This window comes from Zymoseptoria tritici, chromosome 11 (genome assembly GCF_000219625.1).
Source record: "Zymoseptoria tritici IPO323 chromosome 11, whole genome shotgun sequence".
Lineage (NCBI taxonomy): Eukaryota > Fungi > Ascomycota > Dothideomycetes > Mycosphaerellales > Mycosphaerellaceae > Zymoseptoria > Zymoseptoria tritici.
In genome coordinates, this window is record NC_018208.1 from 1,122,833 (window position 1) to 1,150,423 (window position 27,591).

At 49.9% G+C, this 27,591-nt stretch overlaps 6 protein-coding genes across 6 annotated transcripts; 1 reads left to right on the forward strand and 5 right to left on the reverse strand.

Annotated features, from left to right (window-relative positions):
* Positions 1–142: 142 nt before the first annotated feature.
* Positions 143–1,709, forward strand: MYCGRDRAFT_111305 (uncharacterized protein; the record flags this gene model as incomplete). Its single annotated transcript, XM_003848364.1, has 4 exons — positions 143–209; positions 268–553; positions 610–1,141; positions 1,194–1,709. 4 exons carry the CDS (start codon positions 143–145, stop codon positions 1,707–1,709), a joined length of 1,401 nt encoding a protein of 466 aa, XP_003848412.1.
* Positions 1,710–1,853: 144 nt separating this feature from the next.
* Positions 1,854–2,630, reverse strand: MYCGRDRAFT_50020 (uncharacterized protein; the record flags this gene model as incomplete). The annotated part of the gene is made up of 1 exon (XM_003848519.1): positions 1,854–2,630. One exon carries the CDS (start codon positions 2,628–2,630, stop codon positions 1,854–1,856), a length of 777 nt encoding a protein of 258 aa, XP_003848567.1.
* Positions 2,631–9,331: 6,701 nt separating this feature from the next.
* MYCGRDRAFT_111306 (uncharacterized protein) lies at positions 9,332–12,146 on the reverse strand (the record flags this gene model as incomplete). The annotated part of the gene is made up of 3 exons (XM_003848518.1): positions 9,332–10,207; positions 10,277–11,100; positions 11,416–12,146. The coding sequence occupies 3 exons, from the start codon at positions 12,008–12,010 to the stop codon at positions 9,332–9,334; spliced, it is 2,295 nt and encodes a 764-aa protein (XP_003848566.1).
* MYCGRDRAFT_96736 (uncharacterized protein) lies at positions 12,143–12,841 on the reverse strand (the record flags this gene model as incomplete). Its single annotated transcript, XM_003848517.1, has 1 exon — positions 12,143–12,841. One exon carries the CDS (start codon positions 12,839–12,841, stop codon positions 12,143–12,145), a length of 699 nt encoding a protein of 232 aa, XP_003848565.1.
* A 4,693-nt stretch (positions 12,842–17,534) lies between these two features.
* MYCGRDRAFT_111307 (uncharacterized protein) lies at positions 17,535–21,101 on the reverse strand (the record flags this gene model as incomplete). The annotated part of the gene is made up of 6 exons (XM_003848516.1): positions 17,535–17,597; positions 17,755–18,798; positions 19,278–19,465; positions 19,673–20,054; positions 20,127–20,440; positions 20,519–21,101. 6 exons carry the CDS (start codon positions 21,099–21,101, stop codon positions 17,535–17,537), a joined length of 2,574 nt encoding a protein of 857 aa, XP_003848564.1.
* A 4,042-nt stretch (positions 21,102–25,143) lies between these two features.
* On the reverse strand, positions 25,144–25,666 carry MYCGRDRAFT_82650 (uncharacterized protein; the record flags this gene model as incomplete). Its single annotated transcript, XM_003848515.1, has 2 exons — positions 25,144–25,507; positions 25,538–25,666. Coding segments are annotated over 2 exons (235 nt in total), but the record flags the coding sequence as incomplete, so codon positions are not given.
* Positions 25,667–27,591: the final 1,925 nt, after the last annotated feature.

Genomic DNA, 27,591 nt, shown 5'->3' on the forward strand with positions numbered 1-27,591 from the left:
CTAGAAAACGAGTGGTTGTTTCATGAAAGTGGCTCAGTCCCGTCGAAGGTTTCATTCATTCACTTGCCCCGTTTGCGGCTCGGCCCTCGAAGCTCCTGCTGACTGTAAAACGACCACTTGCGATCCCAAATCCTCGATCACCATGCTCATCCTCCGAAAAATGTCCACTATTGCTCCAGCCCGGATCATCAGTCAGAAGTCGTACCAAGGTATACTGCAGTGTCCTGTGAACGGCCTTTCACGAACACTAATTTGGTCTCGTCTCAGTCGCTGGAAAGCTCAAGGTGACCGAGCACTTCTTCGACGTTCCCAAGGACTACTCCAAACCCGACGGAGGCACAATCCGTGTCTTTGCTCGCAGTGTTCGCAAGCATGAGACACCCATAGTACCCGTCGTGGGCTCCGACAAGGAAAGTAAAGACCAGTTGCCATGGATGGTCTATTTGCAAGGCGGGCCTGGAAACGAATGCCCCCCGCCTCAATCGTTTGCTGCGACACATCGGGTTCTGGATGCCGGGTATCAATTACTGTTCCTTGACCAACGAGGGACCGGGTGAGTAGTAGAAGGTCAAGTGTGACAATTGAGCTTTGAGCTGATCGAGAGACCAGCCTATCCACCCCAATCACAGCATCAACACTACAAATGCGAGGCGATAACGATGTCCAACACCAATATCTGAAGCTCTACCGAGCTGACAGTATCGTCAAAGACTGCGAAGCAATCCGTCAAGCTCTGACAGCCGACTATCCCGAGGAGAAGAAGAAGTGGTCGACCATGGGCCAGTCGTTCGGCGGCTTCTGCACCATCACCTACCTGTCTTTCCACCCAGAAGGCTTACGAGAGTGCTTCATGTTTGGCGGGCTGCAGGCGCTGGTGAAGTCTCCTGACGATGTGTATCGTAAAACTTTCGTCAGAGTCAAGGAGCGGAACGAGGCTTACTATGCCAAATTCCCGGATGATGCGGAAAGGGTTCGCACAATCATGAACTTCCTTGCACGATTCGGTGATGGTAAGATCAAGCTGCCGTCGGATGGCAATCTCACCCGGCGGAGATTCCGTCAGCTGGGGATTTCGCTGGGAATGCATGGAGGCTTGGATATGATTCACGATATTGTGCTACGAGCTAGCTACGATATTGAGGTACGTTTATCGTTGTCCTCTTTCGTCGCCGCCAAATTCTGATTGATATCAGGCCTTCGGACATATCACCCGAGGCTCTCTTTCAGCAATCGACAACATGTCATCATTCGACGACCATCTAATCTATGCAATTCTCCACGAGCCAATCTATTGCGAAGGCCACGCGCCCAACTGGTCGGCATACCGTGTTCAGTCCGAATTCCCGGAGTTCGACATCGACCGCAAGGATGGTCCCATCTACTTCACCGGCGAGACGATTTATCCCTGGATGTTCGAAGACTATGCCGAGCTTCGCAAGGTCCAGGACGTGGCCAACCGCGTCGCCTCCGACTCAAGTTGGGGTCCACTGTTCGACGAGAAGCAGTTGGCGAAGAACCAAGTTCCGGTGTATGCCGCCAGCTACATCGAGGATATGTATGTCCCCACGGACTTCGCCCTGGAGACGGCGACGAAGATCAAGGGCTGCAAGGTGTTCACGACCAATGTCATGTTCCATAATGCTCTTCGATCTCGCGTGGATGAGGTGGTCAGGCAGGCGTTTGCGTTGCGGGACGATGTGAACGATTGAGGTTCGTGTGACTTTCGGCCAGTGAGCTATGTCTGCTTGGGGTTGACCCGGCAGAGCTGTCAGAGAGCAGGTCTCCTGCATGTAGATGTCGATATCTTCTTTCGAATGAACGAAATGGCACGATCTCTTCCTTTGTCACTTTCCTCAAAGCAAGACGTTCTCCTGTACTGCAATGCGGTATATCGCTCGAACAATTGGCTCAACGTCCTCAGTCTTGATCGGCATTCTGTGCTCGCCATTCCATTCGACCACAGTGGTGGTTTCCGGATTATGATACTTCTCCAGCATCTCTCGGTGTAGATGTATACCCGGATCCTTCAGGCCATGAACATGGATTGTAGGTATCTTGAGAACATGTGGACTCACGCCCTCCCACACGAAGCCCTCACTCATGCCTCCTGGGTTGACCAACGCCGGAGATCTGCTGTGCTTGCACAACGATACCAGCGGCAGTCGTCCGTTGCAGATAACCCCAAATTTGTAGTCCGTATCTGCAGCTCCCTCTTTCTCCAGCCGAATCTGCTGGTCATACAGCAAACTCGAAGCCACCTTCGCGCCCTGACTGAATCCCAACACTCCAACCCATGGTCCGTCGCCTGTATCGTTCTGCTTGCAGGTATCGATCGCATACATGAGCTCTTCAGTCGCAACTTCGTCGTCCAGCTCTTGGTGGGTCGGCAGCCAGCGCAGCCATCTTCGAAAAGGGCCAAAGTCCTTGTAGGTGGGTGCAATGCCCGGTCCGGCGTCGCAGAAGTGAGGTCCGTCGGCGAAGACGAGGCGGAAGTCGGGGAGGCGGTGGATGAAGGCTCGGGCTTGCAGCTGGAAGACCTCTCCGGTTACGCCGCCTCCGTGGAGGCATAGGATTCGAGGTTTGTGAAGATTGGACTCTTCATTCGCGGATTGTGGTCGAGAATACGACATGGTTGTGGTTTGCTCTGATCGAATTCGGATGTCGTTCTGCTTGGTTGCAATGTCGTCAGATAGGTCGAGGTGCTCGCTACAATGGCCAGGTATTAATCACTGCTCGTGGTCTGTACTTTCTAGTCGCTGAGAAATGAGAGAGAAACTTGAGATAGGACAGGAAATTGCCCGCGAGATGTTCCTTGCAACAAAGCGCAAGCGGAGCGAATGCAGCATCTACCGGCCTATTTTGGGCGTCGGCGCATTCACCTTGATGTGGTCGTCATGCCTATCGACGCGCTGACATGTTCGCTGGCCGTGAGATTTGACATACTGAATCACTGTGGGAAAGAAGACGATGCAAGTTGAAATTTCACAAGTTCCATTTGCATTGATTTGTTTCGCCAGAGACACCAGTCAGTAGAAATGAGGATCACGCGATGCACGGATTACGTAATGCAACGTTCTTACGAGAGCATAGCTTTATTTAACACACTACTTTAATAGCTAATATTATTACAACTAGTAGTTACAACCAGATAGTTAATAGCTTAAATTCATCGCATTAATTATGTCTATTAGCTCTAAGCAGCTTAAAGTCGTTGCCTTAATATTATACGTATTAGAGGCTAGGAGGATTTAGCTACTTATGCACCGGCCCTCTTACCCCCCTTTAACATAAAGGGCAGTTTAAATACTACAACTAGCTTCTTCTTTACTATACGACGTTTAGCTAGCTATACTTTACGTATAGAGGCTTAGAGGTCTATATTTAGCTATAAATTAACCTCCTTATGCTCCTTCTAAGTAGCCTTCTTAGCCCTCTTTTATGCCGCCTTAGAGAGCCTGTCTACCTTAGCTTATATCCGTTGTTTAGCTCTTAATTGTTTATCTACCTTCTTTAATATAGTATCTACTTCCTTCTTCTTCTTCTTAGTAACCTTCTTAGCCTCTTTAATAGCTAGTATCTCCTTATAGGCTTATAGTTTAGCTAGTAAATAGAACTAAGATAACTACCCTTATAGAAGAGCTAGTAGTAGCTTACTACGTTATCGCTTCTACTTCTTATTATTAAATAACTAGAGTAGACTATTACGCTCGCTCTTAAGGAGCTAATTCTACGTTTAAACGTATATAAGGGTGTTAGTAAGCCGCTAGATTATCCGCTGCTCCTTAGTGTTCGCTAGCTTCTTAATTACCTACTTTATAAGGGCCCTTATCTTACGCTAGTTATTTAAGATAATAGAGGTATCTATACCGGTAGTAGTCGGTCTAATGTCGGTGTCGTCGGAGGTGCCTAGCCTTAAGCTATTACTAAAGTAGACGTTCTTGCTCTTGCTCTTACTCTTAGTCGGTTTAAGCTTATCTACAACTAGCGATAAGTCTAGTAGATAAAGGCTAGTCTTACGGAAGCTAGAGGCTATATTCTTTAGTATAAAGGCCTTCTACTAGGCTAGCTAGAATAACCTAAAGAAGTTACGCTTTAAGAGCGCTAATAAGCCTTTAGAGTAGTAAAGGAAGTATAACAACTTAGTGCTATAAAAGCTAGCTAACGGACTAAAGAGACTAACATTAAGAGGTTGTAAGTAGTATGTTAAATAAGGTAGAAACACCGCTATAAAGATGCGGTAATCTATATAGTATTATAGGAACGCTATATTAATATGCGATCTATAGCTATTAACTACTAGTAATCTATAGCCTCTACTAGCCTTCTACTTTATTAATAGCTCGAATACCTTCTTAAGCTAGTAGAGTCTAAGGTTATTATTAGTCTAGCCGTTCGGTAACGAGGTAAAGAAGGTAAGGTGCTCGTTTATATCGAAGTCCTATAGCTATATAGACTAGATGTTACCGGATACCGCCTTATAAATTAATGCCGGTAGTAGCATAGTCTAATCTACGTATATCGCTATAATTAAGGTTATCTATTTACGGTTGCTATCTTATATGTTACTAATTAGTTGTCCTAAGAGGTATTTGTCCTTCGCGAAGACTCGCTTTATCTTTTAAAGTATACTAATTAGGTGTTAGAGGCTAGTGCCTAAGGCTGCATCGGCTGTGCCGATGCCTAGGCTAACGCCTAACGGACGAACGCCGGTTTAGAAATCTACTAGGCCGAATCGGGAACAAGCTTCCTTTCGGCCGACTAGAAGGCTACGTATGCGCTAAGCGACGCTACGCGTATATATAGCTTATACTCGACGTTCCGTTGTTCTAGATAGATCTTCTTTTCGGTAGCTTTAGAATTTTATACATTCGGATCTGGACCTTTGTACGCAACTTCGGTTTAGACCCTTACATTTTCTAAAGCTCGCTATCGAATAGATCCCTCGACGGAAATACCGCCTGAACTTTAGGCGTAGCTCGCTATAGAGATAGAGCAGATTCGAAACGAATATCGCGCCGCTATCGTAGAGACCGAAGCTATATATAACGAACGACATCGAGCTAACGAGCTCGTATAACGCGAACTCGAGATAGTACGACGCGAACTCGAGGTAGTACGACGCGAACTCGAGATACGTCTTAAACGAGCCGGAAAACGACTAGTACAACGGACGCTAGAAGCGAGTAGCTCTAGACTCGCCCCGGAAATAATCGAAATAATAACGACGGACATAAATACGACGAACATAATAAACACGAACGACGACTATATACCAAGACGCCCGAAAGAGCGTCTCCTAACGCTACGGACCTTTAGCGGCAAAAGATTAGAATAGGAAGACTAGCACCTCGCTACCTTATTAAAGCTCGCTGTCGACAAAGTAGCTATTAGTAGGGACTTCGACTAATTCCTCTACTTAATAAGTAGGCTCGAAGAGAGTGCGGCGAGAATAGTAAGAACAACTATCGAGAACGCTCTCCGACTTAGGTAAGGTAACGCGAACGATTTCTTCGAGTACCTAAACGGTATCTACGGCGATATAAACTAGTAACGACGAGCGCTACAAACCCTCTCGAGGATATAATAGGGCGATAACGAACCTATCGCGACCTACCTACCTCGATTCGAGGTAGTTCTTACTAATACGGGAATAGCCGAGATCCTCTCGCCGGATACGGAATCGGACCCGAAGCTCGAAGGTATTCGGATTACCCTTCTCGAGAACTCTCTTAACAAAGAGATACGTAAGGCATTGCTCCCGTTTGCCTTAAACCCGCCGGATAAGTACTTAACCTTTACAAGAAACCTTCTTACTATCGGCGGATTACTCGTAAACCTTCGTTTTCGGTCGAACATATCTAGACCCTCCGCTCCCCGGGCGACCCTACTATCGATAGGGTTATAGGCGACCTTACTATCGACAGGGTTACGGGCGACCCTACCGCGAGAATCGAAAGACGAAATAGATTAGGAACCGACTCGATCTAACTAAGTCGAGTTAAGTAATAAGAAGAGAGCAAAGTAGGTTACGAGAGAGACAATATAAGCTCGAAGGGAATAAGGCCTTTATCTCCGTTGCGGGATAAAAGGGTACCTTATCGCCGACTATACCTATCTTACCGCCCGAAACCCGAACGCTATATAAGATACAGTTAGTAAGGCCGAGTGCGAGATATAGGAAGTCTTTCTAGAAGAAGATAATAACTCGGTATCGGAAAATAAGTAGCCTCTACGACAAGTCGTCTATAGAGGTAGAGTTAGATATAAGTAGAAGTAGAGTAGAATATCTTTTAAGATACAAAAATAAAACGATCTCTTTTCTATACTTCCGCTATTATTAACAACGACGCACTTCGATTCTCTCTTATCGACAACGGTAGCTAATCGTATTGTCTAATAAACGAACAGTTAGCTAAGAGACTCCGGCTCCTATAGATTCCTATTCCGAGACGAAAGGTTATCGGCGCGTAAGGATCCCCTTCGCAGAAGAAGGGAATCTCTTTTGTTACTAGGTTCTCTCTTAATATCGGCGGGTATAAGTCTACGGCGTTTGCTTACACTATACCCGACTTATAAGAGGATCTTATTCTCGGAAGGCCCTATCTCTTTTATAAGAGTGTACAAGTTATCGAGTTAACGAACCGTCTCGAGTTCCTTCTCGACGGTTTTTCGATACCTTACGAGATACGGCTAATAGGTTCTACGAAGGCTAAGGCCGTTAGTAGAGCTACCTTTAGATACCTCGCTCGGTTATCTCGGAAACGAGATATTACTATCTTTGCTGCCTCTCTCGAAGATATCGAGAAGGCGTTACGTACGAAGAAAGCCCTTACTTATAAGGACATTATCGAGAAGCTTCCCGAACACTACCGCCCCTAGATACGTGCCTTTATCCGGGAAGGAGAGTAGTTACCGCCGTATCGACCCGGATTTAACTACGAGATCCTACTTACTACCGATAGTAACGGGAAACCTAGCGAACTTCCCTAGGGCCCTCTCTATAATATAACCCGGGACGAGCTCTTAGTCCTCCGGAAGGAACTATACTCGCTCCTCGAGAAGGGCTATATTCGGTATAGTAAGTCCCCTACCGCTATGCCGGTTCTTTTCGCTAAGAAACCCGGCGGCGGCCTTCGTTTCTATATCGACTACTATAGCCTAAACGCTATTACTCTAAAGGACCGTTTTCCCCTCCCGCTTATCCGAGAGACGCTTACGTCTCTTAGTAAAGCTAAGTAGCTTACGAAGCTCGACGTTTCTACCGCATTTTATTAGATCCGTATTACTAAAGGCGAGGAATAGAAGACTACTTTCCGTACCCGCTATAGCTTATTCGAGTAGAACGTTTGCCCCTTTAGTCTTACTAGCGCGCCGGCTACCTTCTAATAGTATCTAAACTAGATCCTACGCGACTTACTCGACAACTTTTATATAGCCTATATCGACGACATCCTTATCTTCTCTTCCGGTACCCTTGCCGACTACCGGGAGAAGGTAACGTAGGTTTTATAACGCATCGAGGATAGCGAGCTTGTCCTAGATATATCGAAGTATAAGTTCGAGACTCGTACTACGAAGTACCTAGGATATATCGTCGAAGTAGGTATCGGCGTACGAATAGACCCTACGAAGGTATAGGCTATCCGGGACTAGGATAGACCCCTAACTGTTCGCGGAGTCTGCTCGTTCCTCGGGTTCGCTAATTACTATAGGATGTTTATCCGTAAGTATAGCGATCTCGTTCGCCCTCTTACCGATCTTACGAAGAAGACGATAGGCTTTCGTTAGGGAGACGAATAGGATAAGGCCTTCGAGGATATTAAGGACGCTTTTATCTACGGACCTGTCCTAGCGAGCTACGACCCGGACAAGAAGACGCGAGTCGAGCCCGACTCTTCGGGCTAGGCGACGGGTAGTGTACTATATTAATTCGATACGGCACTATAGACTTAGCGACCGGTAGCGTTCTTCTCGTAGCGATACGCTATTGCCGAGATTAACTACGATATCTACGACAAAGAACTCTTAGCTATTGTTAAGTATTTAAAGGAATAGAATTCGGAACTACGCGGACTAAAGTACGAATTCGAGGTCCTTACAGATTATAAGAACCTCGAGCCTTTCTTTATTAAGAAGTCTCTTAACGAACGCTAAATCCGATAGAGCGAGTTCCTCGCGCCCTTCCGTATGTTATTAGTTTATCGCCCTAGAAAATAAGCTACCGTCCCGGATACGTTATCTCGACGGGAGTAGGATATGCCGCGAGACGAATCCGATAATAGGCTACGTAGTCGAGAGGGAATCTTACTCGACTCTAGCCTAAAGACCTTCCCTACCGAGCTATCTACGCCTACTTCTCCTTTCCTAGACGATACCGAGTTATCGTAGCTTTAGATAGACGCTTTTTCGCTACTGTACGGAAATAGTTACTTACGCGCACTCGAGGCTATTAAATAAGGTTAACGGGCGTTCCCTATAGATCTTAACCTTAAGCTCTCTATCGGGGAATACGATATACGGGACGGCCTACTTCGCTTTCGAGAACGGATCTAGCTACCTCTCTTTAAACCGCTAACGATAAGGGTTATCTAAACGACGCACGACTCGGTCCTCGGTAGACATGCTAGACGCGATGCTACTATCGACTTTCTATCTCGACAGTTCTTCTAGCCGGGAATAAACGCCGAAGTACGTAAGTTCGTATAAAACTGTACTACGTACGGATAGACTACTATCTAGAGAGAGAAGCGACGCGGGCTATTACGTCCCTTACCGATCCCGGAGCGTATTTAGATAGAGATATCGATAGACTTTGTTATAGACCTAGCGCCTAACGAGGAGGACGGCGCTACTACCCTCCTTATTATTACGGATCGCCTCGGGAAAGGCACTATGCTCTTACGAGTCCCTCCCGGCTAATTTGACGCTAAGGGCGTTGTAGAGCTCCTTATCGAACGCTACGTTAGCATATACTAGCTGCCTACCTGATGTGATCTGAGTTCATTGTTGATTTGTGAAAGCTGTCTGGCTAAACTGCGAAGGTATGGTCTGCTGCTCTCGGCAGCTGCCGTATCAAAATCCCCCCCCAAAAGAGAACAGTTCGCGACCTCGTGAACCTTGAACAAATCAAGTAACGCAATCCATCCAGCGCATTCCCAGCCAGCGCAATCCACATATCCGCTCGAAGGCAAACGCAAAAAGACTCCGTCGCAAAACACTTTTACCTCACATCTCAGCCGCAAAGACTCCGCTCTATCTCCACACGAGACTCCCTCGCTCGTCCGGTCATCGTTCCACGATCCTCTGTCATTTCATCCATCGAGGCATAGACCTAGGCCTCTTTGTCAGTCCCGCAAGGGAACAACTGGTGAAATGGTTCCTCCAGCGGCTTGAAGTTAGGTCCGATGTTCTTGTGCCAGTTCCAGATCGTCTCAGCTGAGTAACACACTCCGGTGGTCTTCTCCGCCAGTGGTATCGCGTTCGCGCATATCTTGAGCGCTTGCACGTAGCGGCATTTCCGATTGTCGAGCACAATCGACAGAATGTGCCTCATCCTCGTTCTGAGCTCCTTAAGGTCTGTAGTGTCCAGGTACCTCTCAGAGAGCTGCTTAGTCCACATCTCGAGGTCTAAGTGAAGTGGCACTTCGCTGCGAGGGATCTGGCCGTTCGTGCGAACGGAACCAACGTTGGAGGACTTGGAATGCGAGTGCATAGACCTAGCCCCTCCAAGTCGCTGGGTGGATGGGTCGGTTGGATCCCAAGGATCGGGCTCGCGTCCTTTAAATGACCCAGTCGAAGTCTTCAGCTGAGCCCAGCCCTCAACCGGGTTGGTGACTTGTTCCTTCGTGGCGGCGATGCCACACTTGCGCAGCAGGCGGATCGCGTCGTGGATGCGTTCCTCAGTCGTGAAAGGGTCCTCTCGAATCTCTAGCATCAGGCGGAGAGCGTCCTTTCGGTTATCAGACCAAGTGTCATGGAATAGACCAAGAATGTCATCGATAGACGTAGGGGGCTCCGGGTCCTTGATTTCCCAGGACCAGTTTGGCTTCTTGCGGAAAACCCACTCCTCCATCCAGAACGTAAGGTATGGGTCGTTCGAGGGAGTGCGGATGGTCAGGGCTACCTTATCGGCTAGGGCTTGAGTCCAGCGCCAGATCACCCCGATCTTCATCTTTGGGTCGACTTGGGCGCAGAGCAAGCGATAGACCTAGGGGTCTATAGTCTGAAAGTCAGCGGCCTCAAGCTTGAGGCTGCGCTTAATCACTGCGTCGTATACCGGTTCGAATTTGTCCCACTCTGGGAATGGTCCTGAAGGAGCATCTGGTGCGCGCATGCCCTGATTCGCCGGTGCAATCGGGTCCGTGGGGATGAGGAACAGTCTGTCCATGTTGTCGATCTGTTCCTGCGAATGGTGGAACTTGGTAAACTCGTTGGCTGCCACTGCGAATTTCATATCGCGCTCCTCCTTCGTCAAGCAGAGCCAACGGACTAGGCACTCGAGGTACTCCTTAACAACTCGGGCTCTGGCCTGGTGGATTGTACTCTTCGGCATATTGGTTCCCAACTTCAGTTTGGCTGACCAGCGCTGGGACTTCGGAGTGAGGATGAGGTCGTCGTCCTCCTCTCCGTAATGAGTGCTCATTTGCAGCTTCGACATGCGTAGCTTCGCGGCTTGCCCTTGTGGTGTGTTCATTCGGGGAACCGGCATAGACGCAGGGGTGTCCTCGTCAGTCTGTTCCATGATCATCTGCATCATAGTGGCTGGCCTGCTTCGTCTCGATGCTGGTCGTCTCCTCGCGGGTGCGGCAGGCTTCTTAGCTGGCTCGTCGATAGACGTAGGCTCCTCATCGCGCTCCTTTTCAACAGGCGGTTGGTTCGGTTTCTGACGTTTCTGAGCTGGTTCGTCATTGTCCTCTTCGACATCCTGCGTAGTTGCTGCTTTAGCTGCTGCCATTTTCCTCGATTTGCGCTTGTTGGGTGCCTTCTCAATAGACGTAGGCTGGTTGTTTTCGCCTTCGTCAATGGCCTGAGTCGGCTGAGAGGGTGGTGGCGCTGCTTGGGGCACCTTCATGCTTGCGAGTTTTGCAGTGTAAAAGTCTGCTGGGATATCCTATTGCTTCAGTCTAGGCCCATCGGGTGCGAGGGTGAGGAGCAGGTCTACCAAAGGCAGCTTGAATTCGGTTGGAAACTGCCCAAGTTGCATCACTGCAGATCCGTACAAGTGCTGCATCTCGTCTTTGATGTCTCCGTTTGCATCCTGCTATAGGTCGGTTGTGCTAGCTGCTATAACCAACTGGATAGCAGTGTTCGCTGCGAGGCGACGGGTTTGAGGCGGGACAACAGGCATCAGAGCAAAGAGCCCTTCGGACGCCACCTTGCGCAGCTCGACCATCTGATCTTGGACCTCTAGGTTACCTTTTGCGAGGTCGAGGAGCTCGTCGAAGACGTTCTCGAACCAGCCGTGCGGGAGGTAGTTAAAAACCAGGGAGCCTTCAGACAAGTAGTATCCAACGAGGCAGCTCGCGAGCACTACGTCGTCGCCTCTGTTGGACTTATTCTTGTGCAAGAAGTAAATGTTCTGGCAGATCTGTCCTCCTCCTTGGGAGCGGTGGTAGGTAGAAGGCATAGACGTAGCCTTGGACTGGGCGACTTCCAGCAGTGCGGACTTTGAGGATGCGAAGGTAGCGGTTCGAAACTCCGGAACGAGTAGTTCCGCTTGTCCATCTTTAGTCTTGCGGATTTTCGAAAAGGCTTGCGGTGGCATAGACGTAGGGTCTGCTTTTCTGAGCAAGTCTGGCGTTGGGTAAATCTCGCCTGTCGGAACGAAGTAAGAGGTGGGCTGCTTGACTAATGGGCGGCCACGCAATCCGCCGTACGGTCTCTTCCGGTCCGTGTATTCTTCGCCGAAGTCAAAAAGGTGGGGATAGTCTTTCAGGAGCTTCTTGCGGTCTGCCTTGGTTGCAATCACATTGAGGAGGTCTCGCGCGTGAAGGTCACTACGCTGCTGCATTACGAACTTCCATCTCGCGGAGTCGGTATCGAGGTCGGTGCTCAACGGCTTCTCCTTTCCCTTGGGGTCTGCCGGCCATGGCTTCGCGTTCGCTGCTGGGTTCGCAGCTTTCTGGAGCTCAAGCTTTTCTTTCTAGGCCTCGAGTGCCTTGCCGGCGAGCTTCTCGGGAGGCTGCTTGGCCCACGGGATCGACTTTCCGTCGATGTCCTGGAGCTCGAAATAGTCCTTGACGAGCTCGGGGTTGTCGGAGCGAGCTTTCAACCAGTCTGTGTAGAGGTTGACTTGCACGGGAAGGATCAAGTCGGCTCCAATCTTGCCGAATTTCCAGCGTTTGTTTGGGGTGCCGATGATGGTCTCGTAATCGGTAGCGCGCGGAGCGCGAGGAATAGCTGGTTGCGGAGCGTAATCGTGGTTGAGGGCGATAGACGTACGCATCTCATATTCTCGTGCGATGATGTTGTTGAGCTGGCGGCTCGGAGCTTGACGCAGATCTGGGATTGCGCCCTTCTTGTAGGAGCGCTCATCGATGTCATCGTAGTCATCGGTGAAAAGCTGAGCGTTCAGCTCGTCGGGGTGGCCGATGCGGATCAGCTGGCCGGACTTGAGAGGTGGGAGTGGGTCTTTGGGAAACTCGATGGCGTCCTTTGACTTCTTGAGTTGGGCTCCTGCCTTGCTTCCAGATGCGACCGCTTCGTGACGCTTGACTTTGGGCTCGTCTCTCGCTTTCTTGGCTTTTGCTTTCTTTGGTTTGGGGGAGACGCCTGCGCGCTGATTGTTCTTCGCGCGTGTGCGCGTGGAGACGGATCCGGACTCGCTTGGTTCCGAAGCCATGGCAGCGATAGACCTAGGTCGAGCTGCGCGGAAGGCGGAAGTGATCGATGTTCTGTGGTGATGTTGTAGTGCGAATGCTGGATCGCGGCGGTGTGTGTTGATGTTTGATAAAGAAGTTGGAAGAGAAAAGAAACTTCGATATCAAGGCAGCCGCGTGGCTTGTGCGGTGAGCATGTGCGTGAAGCATGTGCGTTGAGCGCGTGAATTGCGCATTTGCATGTGCTTTCAGGAGCTCTGAATTTGAAGCTTTGAAATTTTGCTGTAATAGCTAAACTCTGATAATCGCTCTGAAGGAATTAAGAGCGATGAGATCGGCCCTGCGCAATGGCTGGGTCTATCTCGCGCTGTCGCTCGCTGACAAGTCTCGTTTCGCTGGTGGCGGAATCTTGCAAAATGAGAATAGGTGAGGAAATAGCTGACGCGAAGAAGGTGGAAGGGCGGATATCGCGGTCTGGTAGTGCTTGAGTGTTTTCTCGGGCAAGCCGCGCGCTTCTGCGAAGCTGAGGAGGTTGTGTGAGATGAGGATCTTGCGCAACGGGACCCTGCGATGGACGTGAGGTAGCGTCGGGGAGTTGGACCCATGCGGTGCGCAAGTTCTGCGGAATAGTCTCCTATGTGCGGAAGGATAGACCTGGGGTGGGCCTTCGACCTGCTGAAGCGCTGTAACGCTGGGAAACCTGACGATCCGTGCTGTGTGGGTCTGACCACCATTCGTCGTCGGCACTGGCCATAGACGTAGGGTTGGCGTTTTCGATTGAAGTCCAGGGTGAGGTCTGGGATGGCTGACGATTCTCATTTGGTGGCTCTGCCCACTAGTCGGAGCTGGTCGGAGCCATAGACGTAGGCCCCTCGTTTCCGCTGGGTGTGGCCTGGGATGCGAAACGATGATTCTGGATGGTTTCTGCCCACTACTCGCCGTTAGCTGGAGGCATAGACGTAGGCCCCTCAAAACCCTTAGGTGGGGCTTGGGAGGTGAAACGACTGCCTTGAGCTGTTTCTGCCCACCATTCGTGTTCGTCAGCCGCCATAGACGTAGGGGTCGGTGACTCTCGGTACGAATTGAGCGGCGGCGCTCGCGGATACCTCTTTCGCGGCGGTGGTTAAGCCTCCTCGTCTGAGGACTCGCGATCTTCTTCAGACGTGGGTTTAAAAGTTTCGTCTTCAGGTTAATCGGTCCTCGCTTCTGCTTGTGCGGTGTTGCGGGCCATTGGAGCGTGGGACTGGGGTTCGTAGATGTGAACGGTAGGGTGGAGCTGGTCGTGCCTGTCAAAGACTGTCCTGGCTGTCTCGAATTGCGCGATCATGTCTTTGCAGTGCTCAAGTTTGTCCGCATTAATCCAGTCGTTGTACAAGGGCCCCAGATTCTTCCACTTGATTAAGTACTGCAGTTTCCTGTTGGAGTAGCGTTTTGAAAGAATCGCTTCTGCGTACTCGGTGGGGCGTGGAGCATTGGCTACGTCGATGAAGTCAGGTTGTTCAGTGGCCGGTCGGTTGTATAGGTCAGCTCCTTTCGCAGCAGGTTCAAGCTGTGCGATTGAGACGACTGGGTGAAATCTCAATCCGGCATCTGGTGGGAGGTGAAGCTGGTATGCGAGCTTGCCGACCTTCTTAATAATTCTAAAAGGGCCAGCGCGCTAATTGCTGAACTTTCTCGAGTCTTCACCGTGAATCCGATATCCGTGATGAAGACGGAGGTACGCGCAGTCTCCGACATCGAATGTCAAACGCCTGTGCTTCTTGTCGTAGCGGTGCTTCATGTCCACTGCAGCGAACGCCAGTGCCTTATCCGCAGCGTCTCGATAGTGCTATCGCATGCTGGCATAATCAGCGGCAGGCATCTCGCGAAGTCCGATAAGGGCGTCAGTGTTCAAGTTAAACCCGAAGAGCATCTGATCTAGGGAGACGCCCGTGCTGGCGTTCCTGGAGCTACCGATGTACGAGGTAAGTGACGGCAGCACATCTGTCCATAGTAATTTCGGGTTGGCAGTGACGAAATATCGGATCGCGATTTCGACTGTCTGATTTGTGCGTTCGCTCTGGCCGTCGGTCTGCGGGTAATAAGCAGTGGACGCCAGGTGACGGGCTCCTAAGCACTTAAGGAGCTTTGTGAAAAATTCTGACAACCACTTAGGGTCTCTGTCGGAAATGAGTGCCCTCATCACTAACCAGCTGCGTTCCTGGATAGCTGTGAGGTATGCAACAGCCTAATCTTGTGCGGTCCAGGTTGCTTTCCCTGCGATTAGAAGCACTCGCTTTGATTTCTTGCAGGTAATAGTGAGAAGTGTGTCGAATCCCTCGTTGGTCGGGGGAAGCTTGACGACCCAGTCTGCGCACTGAACGTCCATCGGTTGGGTGGCTACGTCTATAGGATGGAGGAACCCATTAGGGAGGTGCCGATGTGTCTGGTTGACGTCGCAGACTTTGCAGTGGTCGAGGTATTGCTGGAGGTGCTTCTTGCAATCCTTGATGTAAAAACTCGCGTTAATTCGATCTAAACAGCGATTCATGCCTGCGTGATGGCGGTGGTCATGTGCAGATTCGAAGATTTTATGCTGTAGTGAGGGCGGCACGTAGAGTCGCGGCTGCTTGTTCACTGGGTCGACGTAATAAATGAGGCTGTCTTCGAGGAAGAAACGCAAGCCCTCGCGAAGGCCTGCGTCTATAGCTGGATCTTTCTCGTCATCCACGAGCCTCCACAATCGTCGAGTGTTTATAGTGTCGGTCATTCGATCGGTCGTGTGAGGAATCAGCAGCACAGGGTCCTGTCCGTCTCGTGTTCGAGGTCCCTCTACAGTCGGAGGAGGGTCGTTTGCTGTCCTGTCAGCCGCAAGCTGTGACTCGGCGAGCACCGTTTCGAGGACGGTAAGCATGCAGCGCCACGGACGGCTTTCAGAGTAGCCGGTTTTGACTTGAGCGATGAATTCTGGCGAGAGGCTAAGAACGGTGTTTACGTAGTTGCTTAAGGCTCGAGCGGAAGAGAAGAAGGCAGGAAGGTCGTCCATCCAGCTATTGCGAATATCGTCGTCAGAAACAAACGCTTGCTGAAACAATGCGGGAATGTTGTCTAGACCGCTCGCATTCAAATCACGCTTGGCCTTTTCGTCCCTAAGTCCTTGCAACCGCGAGAGCGCATTAGGAGCGACGTGATTCCGTCCTAGACGGTAAAGGATTTCTAGCTCGGGATATTGGGACAGGAAAACTGCTGCGCTAATGAGGCGTCGGTTCAGGCGATCAGTGCTCACGGTTGTCGCAATCTGAGATTTCTTCGCGATTGCCGTTACCGCTGAATAATCCGTAAAGATCACGGTTTTGTAGGCTAAGTCTATAAGCTAACGGGCTCTCCTCACTGCCTACACAACTCCGAAGAGTTCGAGTTCGGTAGGCCAGTATCTTGATTCAGCTCTAGTCAGCGCGTGACTAGCGAACCCGATGATTCTGATCTTGTCGTGTAGAAAGTTCTTTGCTCTTTTCAACTAGCTCGTAGAGTTAACAAAGTCTGCGAGAGACTTGTCCCTGCGCGCGACCGGTACTGCAGCGTCTTCCCATTCTGGTGATGGGTTGCCATCGACTTGGTAGTACATAACTCCGACGCCGAACTCGGCTGAGGAGTCTACGTCGATGTAAAGCGTCCACTCGGGATTGAGGTGATGCAGGAACGTCGGCTTGTTCCACAGGGCCTGCATTTCTTCCTATGCGATATCCATAGCGCGCGTCCACTGCAGGGCTTGGGACTTCATGTGGTTCTTGCGCTTTTGACCCTTCGGTGGGGCGTTCGCTTGTGCATCCGTTTTCGCGGCGTGAAGCGGAGCTGTAATAGTTCCGTAGTATGGTATCTTGGATCTCAGATATCCTGTCAGCCCGAGGTACTTCTCCAGCGAGGCTGCGTCGTTCGGTTTGGAGATGTTTTTTAGTGCGGCGATTCTCTCGGCATCTGTCGTAAAACCGGTCCCGTCGACCATCTGACCCAGCAGTCTGACCCGAGGGTATCCGACAAATGCCTTGTCTGGAGCGAGGCTCACTCGCTTAGAGTTAAGTACCTCAAAAAGCTGCCGGAGGTGAGACTCATGTTCCGCCAAGGTGGTGGATCTAACAACCATGTCGTCGATGTATGCGTGCGCGAAAGGGAGATCTCGAAGGAACTTATCTATTAGGCGTTGCGCGTGTTGTACGCTGTTGCAGAATCCCATCGGAGCCACTTTGAGGTATTCCTGGCCTCGGTGCGAGTTGACAGTTAGCTTCTAGCGGTCTTCTTCCTTTACGAGGAATTGATAGAACATTACCCTTGCGTCTATTACGCTAATGTACTTGCAGCCTCGAAGCTTCGAGATTAGGCTCTCTTGTAACGGGAGAGGGTAGGAATCCTTTTGTACGATCTTGTTCAATCCTCGGATGTTAACAACCACGCGCGGTTTCTGCTTAGATGTACCGTCTTTGTTGTAAATTGTGCGCCATACTACGAAGACTAGTGAAGCGAGGGGAGTCGGATCCTCACCCCAGCCCATCTTGTCTTGGTCGTGGAGACCGTCGAACGTCTTGTTCACGACGACCTCGCATCTCTTGGATAGGGGATAGACGCGGGTGCTTTGTTTCTCTTTCTCCTACCCTGGAAGGAGGTTGATAGGCATGTGCCGTTCCTTCGGGACGAGGATAGTGCTGTCTGTACCTCTGTCCTTCCAAAGTGCTGGGAACTCGCTTACCACTCTCGCGAGTATCCTCCCGGCGTCAAGTCCTGGGTTGGTGGTGCAGACTTTGACACCTTCAGGTGTGAGCAAGTTTCCTTCCTCGTCAAATTCAGATTTGAATGAGGCTACGTCTGCGCGGCCTGCCTCCGATCCGTCGACAGATTCGGATTTCGATAGGGCCACGCCTGCGTGGGCTGCGTTAGATCCGTCGACCTAGGAAGAGAAACAGACTGGCATAATTCCATCGATTTCGAGTTCCTGCACGGTGCCGAGGCGCATCTTCGCTGGGATGTAGATTGGCTTGTCTGTAGGGTTGGAGACTTCGACGGAATGGAAGTCTGCGTCTATGATGTGGCCGGAAACTCTCGCTCCTTGGCGTAGATACGCTGCATCGTTCGTTGGCGTCATTGGAAAGAATTCGTAGTCGCGAGCAGGCTGAAGTAATTGTTTCATACTGACGCGCACGTAGGTCTTGGTGAAAGGTGGGAGAGTTACCGGAGCTATAGACCTGACCATCTGGATCGCCTTCTGTTTCGAACGTGGAGTTACTGATATGGGCATAACGGCGTTGGCGTTTTCTCTCAAGAGGACCTCGCGGTTTCGCAAGTCAATGTAGAATCCAGCGGGCGCCATTACGTCCATCCCGAGGAGGATGTTGTGCGGGCAGTCTTCGACGACTTGAACGGGCCATTCGATAAGTAAGAGAACTGGTGTACCGTTGCGATATGATAGGAAGTACATGGGTAGAAGTCGCCAGGTGTCGTTGAGCTTGTCACCTCCGAGCGACGTAAAAATCAAAGGCTTGCGAAGTCGCTGAAAATCAGTCTCTCCTAGAGCGTCCACCAACCAGGCGCGGTTGACCATTGATACCATGTTCCCAGTGTCAAGGCAGATTCTCCTCAATTCACCGTCTAGTGAAAGCTTGCACATCGCCTCTACGATGTTGTAATGTCTGAAGTTGAAAGGTGCGTCTTCACCAACCGGTATCCTCGCACTGCACGGCACGATATCGAGGCCTGCGTCTTTGTGTCCTTGCTCTTGACTCCCTTCTCCTGCGGGAGCTGAATAAAGTGCGGTGCGGACTTGAGATGCGAGCACGCGGATAGGTTCATGCTGATCTTCCGTAAAGCTGTTCGCGAAATCGAGGTATGGGGCCTGCGTCTTAATCGAGGGCACGAATGGCGGTTTCGGCGTGGACGCGGTCGTCGGTGGTGGGGATGCTGTATCGATGTTCTTAGGTGGATGATGCTCTGATGCGCCGTTTGAGGTGAAAGTCTGCTTCGAAGGAGTAGTATGTTCAGTATCGGAATGCTGAAGTGAAGCTCGGCTTTCATCAGAGTCGGAGTCTTCGTCATCATCGGTGACAGTGGGTTAAAGGTCTTTCAACCTCTTGTCCTTGTTGCCGAAGCTCGCTGATTGTTCTGAGTCGGTGGAGGCCGAGGAGTCCTCCTCCGACTCTAAGAGTTTCCCGCCGCCTTCTCTCTGTTGTTAGGGAGAGTGCGGTTCGCACGCTAACCAGTCACTGCATCCTTCGGGTGGACATCGTCGAGGTGCTGGAAGAGCTGGTTCTTGGATAGGAAGAGTCCGCCGCACATTAAGCACTTCTCGAATTTCGCAGGCTTCGAATTGGAAGTGCTGCTCTGCCGCTGCGGTTAAGGCTGCGAGGCTGAGCTGCGTAAAGGGTTGGAAACGTAAAAGTTCGCGACTTCAGAGGGCTCGGTAATGTCTTCGTAGAAGTAGTCGGAATAGCCCACGTCTTCCGATTGATCGTACGCCGTAAGGTCTTGTGGCTCGAGTGTCTGCAAGTCAGTTCCACCAGATGTAAAACCCATCATGTGTTGCCATTCGCTCTCGGCGGTGACTTCGTGTTCCGCGCCAAAGTTGACGGGCACTCTTGCGGGGCCTTGGGTAATCGTCAATTGCTGTAGCTGAGCTGGATAAGCTACGCGACCGTTTGCGTAGTATAGGTTGTTGGAGCTGATAGGCATTTGCTGCTGGAAGGTGTTATTCTGCGGTCTCGAGTTGTTGAAGAAACCGCCGCGGCGCCCTCGTCCACGGTCAAAGCCTCCTCGCTGTCCGCCTGACATCGAGGTTGGGTCTTGAAACCGCTGTTAAGTCATGCCGTTCTGGTTGTAATGCTGGTAATTACCTTGTGGAGCGTATTTGCGGAAGATGCCTTCCCATGAGACGTTTGAAGCCTCCATTGCGCTGATGAAAGTCATTTGGTCGGTCACCTGAAAGCGTAGCATGGGGACGTTAATGCGGAGCTCGTCAGCGATGTGATTCCAGGCGAGGGTGAGAATCAAATGCTCGTCTTGCTCAGAGTCTTGCTTGTATCCCGCCTGATACGCCTTGCGGAACATCGCAAGAACGTAGTCGCTGGGCGTGCGTCCGTTCTTGACGTCAGCAATGGTGTATTTCTCGTGCTCAAGATCACTCATGGCTCTTGACACGGGCACGCGGAAGGAAGATTCGAGCTTGTTAGTCCAATTGATGATGCCGGGTCCCTCGCGCAGGAGCGCGCGGTAGCCCTCAGTAAGATTCCAATTGAACCAATCCTAAGCTCGACCCATCAAACAGCGGTTGATGCATAGACGTAGCACATCAGCTGTGCACTGCTGAGTCTTAATAACGATCTTGAGACGACCTGTGAAGGCGAAAACGTCGCGGAAGTAAGTGACTCCCTTGTAATGCACGGATGCACCTTTCCCGTAGACTTCCTCGCTCAGGTGGGGATCGAAGAAACCAATGCTGTCAGGGCGGAAGCTGCCAATCTGTGAGTTAGAGTAGTAGTTGCGGGTGACAAGTGCGCCAGGTCCCTCAGGGCCTACGTCTATGCCTTGATCGAAGAACTGGGGCTCAGCGACGAATCCGGGATTCGCAACGGGTGGCGCTGGCCACGCCTGTTCGGCTCTCTCTTGGGCGGTGAGGCCAGGTCGATGAAAATTCTGACCTGCGGGCTAGTTGACGTAGGACTGGGCGGAAGTCTGCGCACCGTTCAATTGCACAGCAGGGTCAGGTCGGCTGAAGTTTTGACCAGTGGGCTGATTCACGTAGTTTATGGACGCCATCTGCGCGGCGGTCATCTGCGCTGAGGGGCCACGTCTGTAAAAGTTTCGACCACTGGGCTGCTGGACGTGATTTCCGGCTGAGGTCTGGGCGCCATTTATTTGAGCTGAAGGGCCAGGTCCTTGGAAGCTGTGGCCGGTGGGCTGCACGACAGGATCTTGGATGTTCCCCTGTGCAGTGGTCTGTTGGCGACGGAGCTCAGGTCGATTTACACCTTCAGTCTGATTCGGCTGCTGCGCCGAACTGCTTGGTCCTGTAAGGGCGTTGACGATCATCTGCTGCATCTTGAGCATCTCCCTCGAGAAAATCTCGAATCCGGTTGGGTCGTTAGCTCGCTGGTTAGATCCGGAGGAAGATTGAGCGGTGCGCTGTTCCTTGGACTTTCCGCTGCGGACTTCAGCTAGGAGCCTCTCGCAGTAGAGCTCAGCTTCTTCCGCGGCTTGTTGAGCGGCTTCCTCCTGCCGAAGGAATTTGCGGTGCCAGTACGCAGCAGCCTCCTCGTGTGTCATATCTGGTCCGTCCTCTTCCTCTCGCTCTTCGCTCTTACGACCGCTGTCGGCTGGCGGAGAGTTGTGTTCGGGGCGTTAGTTGCTACCACTGGGGCGAGCGCCGCTAGGCTGGCGAGAGTGCCTATAGACCTGAGCTGCGTTTAAAGCCATAGTGGAAGACTTGACGGTTCGAGCTGGTGCCGGAGCTGACGGGAGCGGTAGACGTTGCGAGGCTGGGCGGATCCTGCGAGGATTCTTCGGTTGTGGTTTATCCTGCTGCTGCTCTTTCTGAGGCTTAGGAGCGGCCGCGCGGTCGCGTTGCTAGCGAGATTCGGTGCCTTGATCGAGGCTTTGAGATCGACGAGGCGGGGGAGTCACCTTCTCGATTGACTGGACGAGCGAAGCTGGCTTCTCGAGGTTGCGAATGAAGTTAGTGTACTCCGGAGTTCCGACCCAATGTGCCGTAGCCTCGGTTAGACGGTTTAGTGCTCGCGTCGGGAGCAGCGGATCAGCGGTCCAGGGTGCTGGGAAACCGAGTGTAGTGTCGGGAGCGACTAACTGAGATCTCCCGCGTCTGCTCTGGGCCGGTGAGAGTGACAGATCGTTCCACTTGATCAGGGCCTTAACGCGATTGTGGAATTCAGCCGGGTACACAAAAGGGTGGATTTGCTCGGCTGGGTGCAGCTTCTGGTGCTCGATGTAATTGTGAAGGTAGAGAGCGTCCTTGCAGATAGCCTTCTTTGTCTCCTTGTTGGCGCGAATGTCACAGACGACCATACCGCAGGGGTGGGTAACCAAGATGTCAAGTCACGCGTGCAGCGGGAGAAGCGAGTCGATCGAAGTCGCGGGTCGAGCGTGAGATCCGTATAGCGGCAGACGCAGGGTGCTAGTGTCGGATTGCGGAGAGCTTGACTTGTCGTTCGTGCGGCAGCGAAGGTCGTGCGAAAGGTGAAAGGAAAGGTGAGAAGGAGCAAGAAGTGGTGTGAAGTGGGAAGTGGTGAATATCCGTCGGTCGTCTGGTCTTTCCAATTCTGTGTGGAAGGAGCTCAGTAAGGCTGTGAAGCTGACGTCACAGTTTACTTCAACCACGGGTGGGAAGCAGCCGATCGAAGGGAGTGAAAGGGTAGTGAGTGTGCGGAACGGTGGTTCAGTGCTGTGGTAGACCTGAGTCTCGAGGATCCTGTCGAATCCGAGTAGCGGTAATCGCGCGGTGGTTACTAAAAGGGTGGTTTCGACGGTTCGCGAGGAGGGCGGTCGCAAATCGTCTGGTGGGGTTGTGGTGCCGGGGAGAGTCAGGTCCTCGACGGTAGTAGAAATTCCCGTGGTATTGCAATGAATTGCTCGGGAGGTAGTGCTAAATCGACGATTTAGCGGATGAACAAGCTCTCAGCTACCATTTTGATGTAATCTGAGTTCATTGTTGATTTGTGAAAGCTGTCTGGCTAAACTGCGAAGGTATGGTCTGCTGCTCTCGGCAGCTGCCGTATCACTACCGGTATTACGTCGGATCGAGGTATTTAATTCGTTAACGCCCTTTAGAAAGAAGTATACGAGCGGTTAGGTATCGTTCGGCGACTATCTACCGCGTACTACCCGGAGACTAACAGTTCTACTAAACAACGGAACTAGGAAGTCGAGACCTACTTGCAGGCATTCGTTAGCTATAATTAGGGCGATTAGGGCAAGTAGCTCTCGCTCGTATAGATTACCTTAGATTTGCGCGTACCCTCTACGATGTAGGTCTCTCCCTTCTTCCTTACGTATAGGTACTACCCGCGTATAATCGAGACTATTTCCGATACTATCGAGTCGCCTCGGAACCCTCGCGAGGAAGGTACGTATATTATTACTAAGCTACAATAGGCTCGCGAGTTCGCCGCTTTAGCGATAGCCGTAGCCTAGTAGCAGTAGGAGTACTATACGAACCGGTCCCGGAACGTCGCTACTAAGTACAAGGTCGGGGACAAGGTCTAGCTCTTACTTCGGAATATTAAGATAGACCGGCCTACGAAGAAGCTCGACTAGATTTACGCGAAGTATATAGTTATTCGTACTTTCGAGAGTATGCCCTACTTCGTCGAGCTCGATGTTCTTTGTAGTATTTATCCGAGGTTTTATACGTCGCTCTTATGCTTAGTATATAACGATGCGCTTCCGTCCTAGATTGTTACGGATTCGTAGCCCGCCGCGATTCTTAACGATACGGGAGACGAAGAATACGGTATAGAGGCACTTCTTCGCTATCGTACGAGGCGCGTCGGCCGCGGCTATCGCCGAGAGGCTCTTATTAAGTAGGTAGGTTACGACCGACCTACTTAGGAGCCTTTGCGCGAGTTTAAGGATATAGTAGCCCTCGAGCGTTTCGAGATACTCTACGGCGACGCGAATACGGTAGACGGTCCTATATAACCTTAAACTACGTAACGTTAGACTCCTTAGTCCGGTTCTTTATTACGGGCCCTTACCTTTACCGGATACTAGATACGACTACTAGATACCTGTTTATCTATCGTACGATATAAAACTACGACACCGCGCTCGCGGTATACTAGACTCGACCCTCTTCCTTCGACAAAAGATAAGAATCTCGCAAAAGATTTAAGTCTTCCCCCTCTTAAACTTATAGTAAACTATATCGACTATGTAACGAAGTACTTAGAAGTCTACGACTTCCCGACCGGGTAAAACCTACAAGTTTAAGAGGAGCATTATAGAATAGAGGACCTACATAACGCAATAGCGCATATAGTAACATATAGAGCACAACCCTACTTGCGATATAGGGTTAGCCGAACTACTTCTATGCGCACCCTAAATAGCTAGCCGTTAGGCTACTATATCTGTTAGCCGCTTCGTTATCGGCCTAGACGTATCGACTAGTAGGTTACATAAGGCGTCTTAAGAACGTATAAATCTAAGCATATGTAGATTCCTAAAAAATATATACCTAACAATTTCCCGGAGGTTAAATAGCTAAGTAGAATAGACCCTTTACCTCCGGCTTTTCTTAAGCTATAGAGTATAAGATTAGTAGGTTAGGAGGTAACGGAGCTAGATTTCTAGGAATAGGGTGGAATTTTAAGGCGAATTTAATAGTTACACCGGTTTTGCGATTAGGGGTAGGGATAGGGGGGGGGGGGGGGGGGGGGTATTGTTAGAGGCTAGTGCCTAAGGCTGCATCGGCTATGCCGATGCCTAGGCTAACGCCTAACGGACGAACGCCGGTTTAGAAATCCACTAGGCCGAATCGGGAATAAGCTTCCTTTCGGCCGACTAGAAGGCTACGTATACGCTAAGCGACGCTACGCGTACATATAGCTTATACTCGACGTTCCGTTGTTCTAGATAGATCTTCTTTTCGGTAGCTTTAGAATTTTATATATTCGGATCTGGACCTTTGTGCGTAACTTCGGTTTAGACCCTTACATTAGGAAGCCCTTCTCGTCTATATTATAGGTATTCTATGCCTTAATATTATACTACTCTTTCTTCTCTATAAGGAGCTAGTAATAGGCCTTAAAAAACCTCGGTGCCTCTACCTATTTATAGTTCTTATCGAGGGGATTAAGGTATCTCGAATTAATAGCCTTACCGTACCTTTTAACAAATCGTAGTACCTAGTAACGGCTTAGTAGGACCTTTACGATGTCGTAAACGAACGTACGAACTATAGTAGGTATCGGTAGAATGCCTCTACGTATAAGTATTATAATATAAGCTACGAGGGTACGTTCTTATTAGTATAAGAGAATCGACCTTTCTTCGTTACGCTAGGCTTAAGATTCTATTAGTTTGTTATATCTACGCTATAACGTCGTCCTATAGATATTATACTTCCTACTAATTTTAATAATATTCTTTCTATTATTCTCTTCTAGCTTAAGCAACGCCCGAGGGCTGGTGAAGGAATTTACTGCCGCCCCCGCCTTGGCGTTGGTCGGCTTCGTTACTACTACCTTAATTTAGTGAAGAAATGAAATTATCTTAACAACTACTTAGGGGATCGTAATAAAATTGAATAAGGCTATAGTTTGTATATTGTTTGTTTGTTTGTTTGTTTATTCCATTTACGTCCTTTTGGAGTCTATAACTATGTAGGACGGCCTTGCAAGCAAGGCAGTAGATCTATTTACAATCAAATTCTTTCGGTATTCTTTAACCTTAGGGGAAACCCCGTGCCTAAGGCAGGACCTGCAAGCAGAATCTGCCGAAGGACTTTAAAACAGCGCAAGACAAAAGGAAATCAAACGAGTGTCGTTGTCTGCAGCCGGGGCTGCAGAATTTTCGCGCCAAGCTTTTGCAGAATTTTCAGCGGATCCTTCCGCTTCGCATACACACACACGCTGCAAATTCGAATGCAAAATTCGAATGCAAAGCAGAGCAGCTGTCCAACTCGCTGTCTTCTCTTGTCCTTAATATGCCTTTGTAGTATCGTAGTAGCAGTTCTATCTACGACAACGCAGGTTAATCGCAGAGTTGTAGATTCCACCGACTGTTCCAGCTCTTTGAAGTGCTTCGGTTCGGATTTCGAGGAGGTGCGCGTATAGGACAGAGTGGACTGCCTCTTCTTCTTCTTCTTCTTCTTCTTCTTGTTCGTAGCGTAGAGAGCTATTCGTTCGAATCGTGCTGTTGTTCTGTAGCTTGTGTTTCGAGGCGGATTTCGAGAAGGATTTCGGGCGGATTTCGAGAGGTTTTCGAGGAGGTTTCTTCGAGGAGGTTTCTTCCAGACTGTCTTGGTTTCCCTTCCAAGGAAGGTACTTACGACGGCCACCGCGTGAAGGTGCAGTCTGTTCGGCCGTCTATAGTTTGTATAGTGATCTAGCTGTATGCAAGTTTCTAAGGTGTTGTTGCCTTAATAGCTCGTATGCAAGCCGTTATTAAAGAAGCAGTTATAGATCCTTTAAGGCATCGTTAACACGAGCTTATTAATCTTATCTTGTGTTATATTAGCCTATTCTTTAACGATATAGCTCTTTAGTTATTCCTTAGTCTGTAGTTCCCTACTTTCAACTCGTTGTTTAAGGATGCGCTATACGTTCTCGATAATTAAGAGGTCTAGTAACTGCGGTAAGTTAGTATACTACTTAAAGTTGTGCAGTAAGACCTTATATCGATATACGATATTATCTATTAACCGCGTGCTATATAAGCCGTCGTTGTCTTCCTTAAGAACGAATTTAACACCCTCTAATTATGCTTGTCTCTATGCTAGCTCGATATAGGCCTTAAAGATGTCCTCGAGGTATTGCTCTTATATTATGTTGCCGCCCTTCTTTATACGCTTAGCCGGTCTACCTTTGCAACACTCGTGCTTGCAGTTGCTCTTGTTCTTGCACGTATACTTACAAGCCGGTGTGGCATCGTCGTCGCCGAGCAGTCGTCGTTCTTCAGCTTCTATTTCGAGCACTAGTGCCGGTTAAGGGATATCGCTATATTACTCTGCCGAGTCCTTGTCCTACGCTAGATCTTTACTGCTCGTATTTACGTCGTAAAAGATAATGTTGCTCTTGTAGTTCTAGCCGACTATAGCCTAGTAGTAGAAGACTAAGGCTATGTTGCGCTTGTTAAATTAAATACAAGTCTCGCATTCACGCTCCTCTTAGTTATAAATAACTATTGCAGTGCGTCTTGCCTCGACGCAGAAGTGCACCTCGTCTGTAAATCGCACGCCCTTCTAATAGTCTAGCTCGAGAAACAACTATATAGCACAGAACGCCTTCCTCTTGTCGATATTAGCCGTCTGGAGGTAGCTCTTTTAACAGGCCTTACACTTGTAATATCCAGCCTCGTTTATAGACTTCTGTAGCGTACGTGCGCAATACTGAAGGTTAAAACGATCCTTTAATACCTTCTAAGGCAATATGTAGTGTTCGTAGGACTTAGAAACGTACGCGATTATCTTCCTTAGCGTCTTAGTGCTAATGTCCTTCTTCCTTCTACGATTCGACTAGCTAGCCTTGTCTATGCGTCTATCTAATCCTCCTTTTGCAGCGTGTAGCCTCTATGTACGCTTAGGAATGCCTGTAAGTCCTCGTATCGCTAGCCTTAGGACACTATATTCGAAAAGGATTAACGCTTTAGACCGGTTCGGGGTAGTGTGTTCTTTGCGAATTCCTCTATCGCTCTTACGCGGCGTGTAGGGCACCTTTCCGGATGAACGAAGTCTTATTTTGAAGAGCACAACAAGGGCTTTAATTTAAGCTATTAAGTGTCTAATTTAGTGTTGTAGTTGCAAAGATATCACGTTGTAAAGTGGTGGTGTTTTGAACGCGTCCCAAACGCGGATCATGCCGCAAGCCGGCAACGAATAAATTCACTAGCCCTCGGCCTTATCTATTAGAGCTATAGTTGTAGTGTAATAATTCGTAGAAGTTTAGCTATTTTTACGGATTTAGCGATTCTCGGAATTTCGATATTGCATTATATAATCCGTGCATCACGTGATCCACTCTTCTAGCGTGTACCACACACGCGTGTCCCACGCGATCTCATGCTCGGCTTCCATCTCTCT